Genomic DNA, 11,668 nt, shown 5'->3' on the forward strand with positions numbered 1-11,668 from the left:
AATGGCTCCACAAAAGAGACAGAAATGATAGCAAACAAAGCTTTTGAGTGACTGGTACAATGTCAAAGCTTCGTTCTGCATCAGTGCCTCAGCCAAACGCGAGATGGGGGTGAGTCACAGTGGGGGGAGGGGCCTGCTCCTCAATGGTCAGGGGACACCGATGGAGTGAAATAGATGAGACGCAAAACAGCGAATGTGAGTGGAGATGAGCGCGCGCGACAGATAATTAAACCAGAGCAAAACACATGCAGAGTACTGTATGTAGCTAGTGGCAAAAATTTACATAAAATCACATCTGACGCCAAGCTGAGTCGCAGGATTGGAATAAAGTGAACGCCGAGATGGTTCCCAATTAACTTTATTATAAAAGCAATGATCAAGGCGTATGAGATCTGGAAATTACATTAAATATATTGTAATAGTCTAATCGTTGGCCTCCCTCCTCACACTTTTACATTTATGATTATATGTCTATACTACAGCTTAAAACCTGATTTAGCAATAAGCATAACTTTGCTACTCGGGTTAATGGATCTATATTTGGAAAGATTTTTTAAAAAAATAGAAGAAAGAAAAACATTACTGCCACTCAGCCTGCCACTGAACACGTGTCATTATTTATATGGCTAACCACCGCCACCTGCTGTTAAAACACTTGTATTACAGCACAAAGCACAGAGCACCATCTATTAAAAAGATATTTTATTCTACCATGTAATCTTATATTTCAGTCGCCTTCAAAAACAAAAGCCAGTGAAGAGATATGGTGAATATATAGAAGGTCGCACTGATATCACTGAAGCATAGAGTTGTGGTCCATTGGTTATCGATAAGTGGCTATTGCGCCGCAGAGGCCAAAGGTTGTGTGAATAGGTTCTTCACCAAGTCAGACGGAAGCTCCGGCAACCCCGACTCTGCAGCTGTAACAACATATTAACAATAATCAATTGCATGGTACAATGTAATTGCATGGTACAATACACATTTACAAACACTATTTAAATGTATATGTTGTTTACCTAGTTGACCACTGGTTTCTTTCACCACTAACTTTGACTGGTCTCGGATAGAAAGAAGATTTTTAACCATTTTGCACTGAGTGTCCATCTACATAAAAACACACACACACACACACATGAATGTAAAGCTGAAATTCAGATGTGCCATCCAATAATTTCTAACACCATCTTAAATCTTAAGTACTTACAATAAGAGCCATTGTCTGAAGCACTGGTTGCTGTCTGCTGAGGACAAGGCGATAGTTGGGTTTGCTCTGGATAACTTGATATTGAGAGGACTGAGCCAGCGCTGTAGAGTCTGGAGTGATACTGCTTTGTTGGCCTTTTTCTACTTCCCTAAAACAATGTACAACAAAAATGCATTTCATTCTTTTAAACTTTTAATGAAAGTCTTGCACCATAGAATTTTACCTGTCCAACTCTTGAGCTTTATCCCTGTGTTTGTTCAGCAATCTTTCCCAAGACTCACTTTCCACCTCAAGTCTGTTAATAGCCGTCTTAATGTTTTCCATTGCCATCTGAACTGACGGATCACCCAAACTAAAAATAAAATAAAATAAACATTATTACAAAGAAGTGTATTGTTATCTAATACATTGAACATGTGAATGTACCTAGCTGCATTGCCATTAGTCTGAGATCCTTGATATTCACTCTGTATACTTTGAGAAAGCTTATCCCATTCTTTGAGCATTTGCTGAACTGCAGACACAACAAATAAATAACTGGCTTCAACAATATTTACAGTAAAAGCATTAATACAAACCTTTAACTTTAAAAGACTCCATGGAGGAGTTCTTTGCTGTTTGAAGAGAAGATTCAGTTCTATCGATTGCCATCTAGATGACAAAAATAAATATTTGCGTCAAAAAGGGCAGAAAAGACAACTAGACACTGTAAGTGATCAGCCAGGTGGAAGACCTTCAGTGATTTTGCATATTGTGTAACCTAATAATGCAATAACAATCATTTGTAAATATTACAGTGCAGCCCAGAGTGTCTCTTTGTACTTACCTTCATTGAAGCCACCATCAACTTTTCCAGTCTTTCTTGCTTTGACAAAGACGTGCTTATGTTTCTGCAAAGAACTGCACAAAAAGACACATTTTCTATTTAACAAGACTGCACATCATGAAGAAATATTGACAGATATAGGTTGAATATTTGTACTATTATCTGGCATAAATCCAAAGGATATTACTTACCCTGATAAGGGTTGAAGAGCGCAGGGAGAGAGCGCCGGCCTAATGTGGCCCTTCTCCAGGATTTGCGTCTGTCTGGGGGACTGCTGGGGCATGTTTGCTGCTCTGTGTCCTCGGAGTCCAGTTCTTGTTTATCCGCCTCTGGTCGTCTGTCGGTCTCTGAGGATGGGATCTCAGTGCGCGGAGATTTGGCAGAAGGAGCTATGTTTTCGGAGGAAAATCTTTTAACTGACCGCGTGGAAGATTTGACCTAAACAAGGAATCCATAGTAAAAGCTATTATCAAAGTATTATTAGCTGCTAACGATCATGATGGATGTTGTGGTCGTACCTCCTCATTTTGCAGTCTTTCAACTACGACACTTTCACTGATGAAAACAGAGACAGACAGTGGAATCTATCGCTTTAGTTGACGGCAGAATGTAATAGTTATCAAAGCGATTCATCAATCGTTTTTTAGCTAAAATACAAACCTGTTCGCTGCAGTTTCCGAGTTTACCTCCGCCATTTCTGTTTTAAATATTGACGTCACAGCGCGCCTAACAGACCAGTTCACAGTGTTGCATCATGGGAAATGTAGTTCCTAGAGATTTAAGTGTATTCCAAGTTATTATGTCTATGGTTTTCCATGATATATATAGGCAAACATGAGCCATTCTCACGGGAAATGAGGCTAATGTCCATCGACATGAGCAAGGTAAAGACATACAGCTAATGAAGTTAATATAAAATGCAAGATTGCGATCAGAATCAGCAAATCCACCGCCAGATGCCGCCAAATACCCACACAGTACGTGTTTAACAAATCCATTTTTTATTTTTATGTAAAAATAAAAATGCAAACATTTAGGGGAAAAGACAGATTCCCCCAATTATTTAGTAACTTCCTTAATTGCTTCCACTATAAGTACACATACACATTTTGGCTCTATGTTGCTTCAGCAAACAAACAACCCAAGTAGTGTTTTTGTAACGAACAATTTAAACATACAGTACAGATTTATAATTTTCAAATATTTATTTTGAATGAACATTCTGTAAAAATGTTCGTTTGAGGTATTATTTGTCAATTTGTCTTAAATTTTTCTTTCTATTACTTTAAAAATTGTTTTACCTGTTTATTAGAAAAGGCAGGCGGTTGCTTCCTGTCTGCACTTTCATGGTTAACTTAATTGTACAAAAAATACCTAAAAGACTAATGTCCAGAGGCCTTTTTACTGTACAAGTCTGTTTAAGAAGTTTTTACATTTTACAAAAAAACAAGGAAGCAGAGAGATCAGTAAAATCAAAAACACTTTGCAGTTCATTTGGAGAACTCCTTTGTGCAACCAGTGTTGTATTCTACCTGGCACCCAACACTCAATACTGCAGTCTTCTTGACCATGTAGAGCAGAAGGTGGACAGAGCAAGAAAGAAATATATAAAATTAAGTTATAATTAACCATTAAACATATGATATACACAGAAATCATAAAGAGGAGCCAGAATATAAGAGATGGAAACGCTGTGCAACGTTGCTGTGAGTGTCACAGCTGTGTGTCATCGTCAGGAAATCCAAAAACAGTATAGGTTTCTCCTCTTACAGTCTAGTTAGTAAGGAGAACAGTTGCTGTTGGCACAAAGTTCAAGAAGGCAGTCTGAGAGTTCCTTTTCCCAAGAGGAACTGAAGCACACGGTCAACCAACAGAGCAGCAACAAAGTCCACAATCAGAACCTGGGCAATGATGAACTTGAACTGCAGTGGGGGGAAAAAAACAAAAAAGATTACTTTATCTTACCATTTATACATAAAGCATAAGGTAAATGCAAAAATGATGGTGAAGAAGCACTGCTACAGACCTCTGTTGGTATATCCACAAGAGCAAACTGTTCATTAAATTCAGGCGAGGATCCAGTCAGAAGTCCCACGATGGCCAAACCCGACAGAGCAATACTCCAAAGCAAAGGTCGGTTCTCACTAAGAGACTCCATGAAAGGATGCCCCTGTCAGAGGAAGGGCATGTTAATCTTGTTATGGGTGATGATAACAAAAAGTATTCAGTACCTAAAACTGACCTTGTAATTTATAGCGAAGGTAGCCATCTGCATGGCCATGGACATTATGTAGACAGTGCTGTTTATTAGACTGGGCTCAAACTCTTTGTAGAGATCAACAAACTGGTCCGCTCTAAAAAGAATAACAGTGATGAGCAATGCACAAAAGTCGTTAATTAAATAGCTTTTTATCTTATTGTTTTTACCTGGGGGGACTCCTGGTCTGTGCTTCTTTGTACAAATAAACAAGACTACAAAAATGAACGGCAAACTGCAGTAACACAGTCAACACTGTGTACAAGTTGAATATGTTGGGCAAAGGACGCTCTCGAGATAATGTCTTCAGAGGCTGTAACGATACAAAATTATATACGCTTAACTATGCACGCTATATAATACAAAACAACTCAAATAATATTTTTTTTACCTTTGATCTTGAAATAAAAAGAAAGCATCCAGCTAACAACAAACCCTGAAGAGTTGCTTGGAAATCACTAAACTTGACCCCTTCAAGGTAGAGCACTGACTGACTGTAAGCCAGCACCAAGGCATTCAGAGCAAGGATCTTGAACATCTGTAGAGTTGTCACTAATGTGCAACGTCCTTGCTTTATAACATGGCAAACTGTAAATTAAAAAATAAAGACGTTGAGCTACACCACCAAATAATCTTATGGTTAGATACTAAGGTATAAAACAGAACACTTACTGCACTGAATAGATGAAAGTTTTGAAGTAAAAGGAGCAGCGATGGAGGCATCTCCTAGTTTCACTACTTGCACCTGATCCTCTTCAAGTTCTCTCAGGACTTGGCTGATTCTCTCCTGTTAAAGGTATAGCAATGAAACATCATTATCATTTTATTACTTCATCAAGACTTAGAAGCCATCCATGTCATGTGAACAAGAAGTATTCACATATTATGTTTAAACAAACCTAAAAGAATTGCTTCTGTATAAGATTAAACTCTACTCTAGAGGCAGTTAGCGCTAGGCAAGGCAAGTCAAGTTTATTGTTTATTTGTCTTTCATATAATATTGTAGGGTAACTAAGTGACTTTTATTTATCACTAAAGAAATGTATATGATTTCAGTATTCATTGGCTACCTTAAAAAATAGAAACAATTAAAGGATGTCTGAAAACTTTATGAAACCACATGCATGTACCTTTTGAGCTGCCAACTGTTCTTCTCTCTGTGCCATGATTCTCTGTCGGGCCGCTCTGGAGCTGACTTTACCTCCTGAACTCACAGAGGGCAAAGGTCTGGTTTCTATTGGTGGTATGTCCTTTTCCCTCACCCTTTTCTTTCTGTCAGGTATGCGCTCTGGTGCATTTGCCAACAGTGCAACACCTAAGATAAAACCCAAACAAATATTGTAAGTGCCACATAATTTATGGAGAGAGGGTTTTGAATAATTTACTCTTTTTGTGATTATACCTATGTGAGCATGTTTTAGTGCTCCAACATCATTAGTGCCATCTCCACACATTAGCGTCACATAGCCAAGTCCCTTAAGGCTAGTAATCACAAATTCCTACCAAACAAAATAGCAAGTGTACACATCAATGTATGAAATTGACAAGAAAAGAAAAGAAAAGGCTTCAATTTAAAAGCATACCTTCTGTTTGGGACTGACACGTGCAAACACTTTTATATGAGGCAAGAGGGTGTGTAGTAAACGAGTCTCGTAGCTCAGTCTGGTCAGACCTTCCCCAGTTACACACAGATCAAACTTTTCCAATAGTGTCGAAACTGAAGGAGGGGGCATTGGTATACATACTGTGCCATCAATGGATTCCCACTGCCAGTTAGCTAAAGAAATAAGATGGTACAAGATGTGAGCTACTACAGTTGTGTTTTGTAATTCAAATAGGAAAGAGGGATAAAAATCAAACTTATACTTTGTTCAGGGATCTGTTGTAGCACGAGGGTGTGTTCTTTCTGAATGAAGTGCAGCTCTCTCGCAACATGACATGCAGTTAAGGGATTATCCCCAGTTATCATCACCACCTGACAAGTTAACAAAAAGGAATTATTTATACGTGTTAATCAGGAACATTCTGGTCGTATCTGGGGAAAAACTACTCAGAAGGTGACTTACATGATGAGAAGCCTCCTGGATTTCTCTAATAACGGCTTTACTGTCAGTCTTGAGTGGACACGACACAACCATAAATCCAGCAAAATGTAGATTACACTCCAGAGCATCACGTCCCATTTCTCGGACCTGTCACACACGTTTACATCATTTCAATGATCTACAAAATAAAAATGGTTGTACGAGGTTAAACTAAAAACCTGCTGATGAGTGAGGTGTCCCATCTCTTTGTATCCCAGGGCAAGGACTCTTGCTCCTTCTCTTGACATTTCTTTGTGGACTTCATCATAGGTTTCTGGACACTGTGAAAACTGCAGTCCCAACATATAAAGATGATTTTATTACTTACAGAAGTAAAGAAATAATGTATAAAAGGCATTACCATTGGTCTGAGGGTCTCTGGAGCTCCTTTGACAGTGGAGATATAGCACAACTCTGTGGAACCCAGTTTCTCATAGGACGCCAGGACTGACATTCTCTTCAGCGCGCTGGCAAAGTGGAAGCGCTGGTGAATCTTCAGTCCTTGTGTTTTAATTCCACGAGCAAATACTTTTTCATCTACAAAAATAAAAAGGAAAGAAAAACATGCATTCATTCATTTGAAAAATCCCCCAAAATTTGAGGATGCACAAATGTATTTTAATACCTTTAGTGAGAGTCCAGTCAGCAGCAGTCAGCATGGCCTTCTCCAGTGGATCTCCAACCAATTGACCATCATCCAGAGTGACCAGCGAATGGCACGTGGCCACCACTCTGTGAGTTTCAACAGGAATCTCTGACACTGGCATCACCTCTTTTCCCTCTCTGTCACAGAGATAAATCATAAGCATTTCTATTACTACAATTAGGTCTATATTGAATGAAAACGTTATGTCGATGTCGAAGTTACCTGAGCCCTGCTACACCTCGTACCACCAGACTGTCACTGGTTAGTGTTCCCGTTTTATCAAAACAGCAAACTTCAACTTTCCCTGCAAATGGTATCCTGAATGGCTCTGTACAAAACACATCTAAAAAGGATGAATAAAACAAAATATTATGGAGAAATATAAACTTAACTTCCAATACAAGTGTTCAGAGCAGAAGTAAACCTACAAAGTTTAGCCAGAGCTATCAGAGACGTGTTCACTGCCAAGGACAGCTCAATGGGGAGTTCAGGTGGAACCACTGAAGTGAGGATCAGTGTGCATTCCAAAAACAGTTTGTAACGGTTCCTGCTGGCATCCTTGGTGCCTAAAACGTAACAGTATCAAACATGTAATACTTCTGGGCTGTTTTGACTATGGCATTGGCTGACGGTGTTTACGTGACTCTTACCTTCAACCCACACATACAGAGCTGCAGCAATGGCAAACACCAGCAGAAAAAGGATGAAGATGAAAGTCTCCAGGTTGTTTGCGGTCACCCTTTTCACCCCAAACAGAATGGTCCGTAAAAGTTTACCCTGAAGGCAAGGCAAGGTATGTTTATTTATAATGCGCATTTCGCACACAAAACAATGGGAGACATGTTCAAAACAAATGCAACTACTAACCCATTGTTAATTAACTGTAAACAACATGTTTCACCTGTGATGTGTAAAATCCAGTTCTCAGCACATAGGCCACACATCCATTGTCAACAGCTGAAAGTAAACAGACACATTTACAATTAATACTCAATCTCAACAACAGAGCTAACTATCAAAAACCCAGCCCCAAACCCTCCCTGGACCCAGATGTAATAATAACATTCAATTTCCCCAAACCTTTTGGTCAAAAAGGACTATAAAAATATTCTAATCATTACGGTGTGTTTTATGTTCATGGCTGACCAATAGCTGAGTAGTTCCCTGCATTATTCTAAAGTCAATTTTATTACAATGAGAGGAAACAGATACTTTAGAAAATACAAACTACTGCTAAGGGTTTATACTTTAATATGCCGGAAACTGCGCATGACACAGGTTGGGATAAAGTATGCAAATTGTGTCCAAGCCTTTAGCTGTATTGAATAGAAAAGACCTTAATCACCACGCAGATCTACTTTATGCTTACGTTTGAGTCCCGCAGTAGCTTTCATAGGTGGGCTATGCTGCACCACTTTTGTTCCTCCAGAGATCACATGAAGCCGAGAGTCCGTTTGAAGATCTATGATTCGCTCCGGGTCCAAGTCCTCCACTGGCTCCTGCAAACACAAAAAGTATAATTTAAGTTCATAAGGGCTGTACACACACAAACCAAACTGCTTTTAAAACAAGAAAGACAAATTGCAATGTGAATATTTGTCAGAAAACATTTGCCGTAACACACATTTTCCAAAATTGTGCAGCCCTACAATACATATTCACTGTATTGAGTGCGTCTTACCTTCATCTGTGGCACTGATTCTCCTGTTAACATAGCCTCATCCACAATGCACCGGCCTCTCAAAAGCAGAACATCACAGGGAACCAAGTTGTCCTGAGGCGACCGTCCTGCATATTACAGAAATATACCGTTTACATAAGTTCAAAGGGCTGACACTCTTTTGGTGTGAAATACAGTATCTCTAATGTTGGACACTGACCTATAGACACTATATCACCAGGGACAAGGTCATCACTGGAAATAGGTCTCCACTTCCTATTACGATAAACCTTTAAGAAATAAAAATGGCTTACTGTGCATACTGAAAACACCACAGTCGCCATTCAATCTCCGCATATACAAATTGGTTAATACCTGGATCATGTAGGGCTTGTTCCCCATCCGTCGTATCTCAGACATATTTCTCATTTGCTGCTGAACCAAAGAAGCCTCAAATGCCACCAACATGAACAAAGTGAAAACGCTGTAGTACCAGTACTCATCCAGACACCAAAGCCCCACACAAAACACCTAAAGATAAGAAGAAAAAAAACATTATCAGAAGTATTTCAATGAAGACATTATTTCACATGGATCAGCTGATAAAGATGTACCTGAAAAACAAAGAACGGGGCAGTTGCTCTTTCTTTAAACAGCTCCAGAAAATCTGGAACCATCATTTCAGCCCTGTTGGTGCCATAACGCTTCTCTGCCGCACGGAGATCAGTCTCTTCTTGGTACCCTCGCCAGGACTGAAAGTAGCCCATAGGATGGTCGATAGGAAATGCTATTGGGAGAAAGCATTTCTTCTCTTTGTGGTCAAATGTGTAGCAGATTTTTTGAAACTCAAATGCAAGAATTTCTTCCCCATTATCATCCTGTAGGAAGAAAGAATTATGGTTTAAATACATATAACTATATGTTTATTGAAAACAGTTTAATGCTTAATGGACTTGTTCAGGTGCTATGTAGACATGAGAAACATTCTAATTTGAAACTGACCTGGTCCCTCTGCAGTGCCACAAGCTCAGCTGAGCCATTGTTGGGAGTGGGTATGACCTTTGCAAGTGTAGCCTTTTTATGGTCTGGTTCCTGTAGTGATAAAACAGGTGGCATAGTTCACACATTCTGGCCAGTCGCTGTAAGTTATGCCAAGCCTTTACACAGCTGGGATCAGATCAAATGAGTTACTGAGACCTCCGTGTACCTGGCCCCTCATCATGCTCAATTTTATATAAAAAATATGTCAATCGTTTGTGATGTTATCGTTTTTCAGACATTCATGATTGTTTTATTGGTCAGATCTGTGGTTACTCTGCCCCTTATACAGCTAAAAAAAAAACTGGTAAACATGGGGTCACCCACTTGACCGGCTACATCTGTGCCGTTTTGTGCTTTTAAGATTCCCGCTGGGCTGGTTCGTTTTTTTAAACTATAACAAACTTTAGAGCCTGGAGCATCAACGCTTGTCCTCCTCTGATGCGCGCGCACGGGTCAGTGGCGCACGGGAACACACAATGCAAAAAAGAATCATGAATATCTCAAAAACGAAAATAGCACCAAGGAAGATTTTTACAGCACACACGTAGCACAAACGATTGACATGTGTTTTTAAATATAAATTTACGTTTAATGGGGGGGGGCAACGTCTCACAGCTGTTACACCGGCATGTGCACAACCTATGATTTCTTAACAGATGTAAAATGTACAACACACTTGGCAATGCAGTGACAGCACTGTTCATTGTTCACAACAATACTGAGATGTTAATTCTATGATGTTTTACCTTTGAACATGTGAGCCAACAGTGCGCGTGCACGGACCAATAACCAGACAGCGCGGTGAGGACGTGCGCAATCCCGATGGCCGCTAACGCAAGGAGGCCTGCCTCCGGATATTCGTTGGCCCCGTACACTCCTAACCACACGTACAGCCAACCGGGATACAGAATCGCCAGAAACGGCAGCACTGTGCCATGCAGGAACCGGGGCCTTCGCGTGTACAGGGTTACCGAGCTGACCAGCTCGTCCCCAACGGTGGCGCTGTCATGCTGGTTGTGGTTCAGAGAGGGGGCCATTTGCACCTCACCCGGTTCCAGGAGCCCATCTGAATCGGATCTTCCGTCTTTCTTAGTGTCGTTCATCGTTCTTCACGCACTCCCCGGCCCCCTCTATCCTCCACCACCGCACCGGCTCCTGTAGGCTTTAAAAACACCACAAAATAAGCGGTGCCAGGTCGAGCTTTCAGATTCCCTTCACTGAATCGCTCTGTCTGTGATGGAGGCTTCCGCATACGTCAGCACGTAATGGACGCAATCCGTGAATCAATCATGTTGACACATTTTGTTCGTTTTGTGTGAACATTTTGTATAAAGTGGACTATTAAACATATTATATATACAAATATGCACTATTTATTGGATACTTGAATAATTATATTGTTGTGCATCCTGTAATACCTCACTGGGTGGGTGCTTGTGAGACCGACACACTGTGAACCAATCATATTGGAAAACGTCTTGTGTCAACCAATCCACGGGAAAAGTGTTTGAGTGGTAGTAAAACATACGGAAACACACCATACCCTCGCATGCTGCTGAAGGACACTACTGTTATATCTTGATGTATCATATTTGTTTGGATTTTCAGAAACGTGGAACATGTAAGCATCAGCAGTATGATAACACATAGCCATCTTTTATCCAGTTATGTGGATTTGCATGAATAATCACTTGAGATGTACTGATACTCTTTTTTTCCCCACAGGCAGGCTGCTTTTGATATCACAGCTAAACATTGCCATAAAGAAATGGAGGCGTTTGGGTCGTGTGTGGCATCAAATCCATCATCTTGGCAGCAAACTTGCCATGAGCTGAAGATGAAGGTTGCACATTGCACATCTTCACAGTAAGACCATGTTTCTTGGACTTGCATAACTAGCACATAACAATCTCATAGTCATGCTGAATTAATATTATTACTATTCTT

General features: G+C 40.1%; 2 protein-coding genes across 2 annotated transcripts; both read right to left on the reverse strand.

Annotated features, from left to right (window-relative positions):
- Positions 1-748: 748 nt before the first annotated feature.
- On the reverse strand, positions 749-2,728 carry dsn1 (DSN1 component of MIS12 kinetochore complex; the record flags this gene model as incomplete). Its single annotated transcript, XM_079564810.1, has 10 exons — positions 749-920; positions 1,020-1,107; positions 1,208-1,355; positions 1,431-1,559; positions 1,634-1,721; positions 1,786-1,858; positions 2,034-2,107; positions 2,225-2,471; positions 2,552-2,588; positions 2,694-2,728. 10 exons carry the CDS (start codon positions 2,726-2,728, stop codon positions 838-840), a joined length of 1,002 nt encoding a protein of 333 aa, XP_079420936.1. The 3' UTR covers positions 749-837.
- A 358-nt stretch (positions 2,729-3,086) lies between these two features.
- On the reverse strand, positions 3,087-10,969 carry atp13a1 (ATPase 13A1). Its single transcript, XM_079564066.1, has 25 exons — positions 10,468-10,969; positions 9,683-9,772; positions 9,295-9,558; positions 9,056-9,211; positions 8,901-8,970; positions 8,702-8,808; positions 8,390-8,519; positions 7,922-7,977; positions 7,671-7,797; positions 7,449-7,586; positions 7,243-7,363; positions 7,000-7,157; positions 6,736-6,911; positions 6,554-6,664; positions 6,357-6,482; positions 6,157-6,265; positions 5,874-6,067; positions 5,693-5,789; positions 5,421-5,605; positions 4,963-5,077; positions 4,682-4,878; positions 4,461-4,603; positions 4,276-4,387; positions 4,060-4,203; positions 3,087-3,955 (listed from the first exon to the last, which is right to left on the reverse strand). Exons 1-25 carry the CDS (start codon positions 10,822-10,824, stop codon positions 3,845-3,847), a joined length of 3,594 nt encoding a protein of 1,197 aa, XP_079420192.1. The 5' UTR covers positions 10,825-10,969; the 3' UTR covers positions 3,087-3,844.
- Between the last annotated feature and the right edge of the window lie 699 nt (positions 10,970-11,668).

This window comes from Gobius niger, assembly GCF_951799975.1.
Source record: "Gobius niger genome assembly, chromosome: 10".
Classification (NCBI taxonomy): Eukaryota; Metazoa; Chordata; class Actinopteri; order Gobiiformes; family Gobiidae; genus Gobius; species Gobius niger.

Bases quoted from the DNA above. Each gene is read 5' to 3' on its own strand.
- atp13a1 (XM_079564066.1), bottom strand. From the start codon at position 10,824: ATGAACGACACTAAGAAAGACGGAAGATCCGATTCAGATGGGCTCCTG. The intron at 9,212-9,294 runs GTACATCTTTAT...TCTTATCTTTAG, and splicing joins CCCCGTTCTTTGTTTTTCAG to GTGTTTTGTGTGGGGCTTTG. The intron at 5,606-5,692 runs GTATAATCACAA...GTTTTATCTTAG, and splicing joins ACTAAAACATGCTCACATAG to GTGTTGCACTGTTGGCAAAT.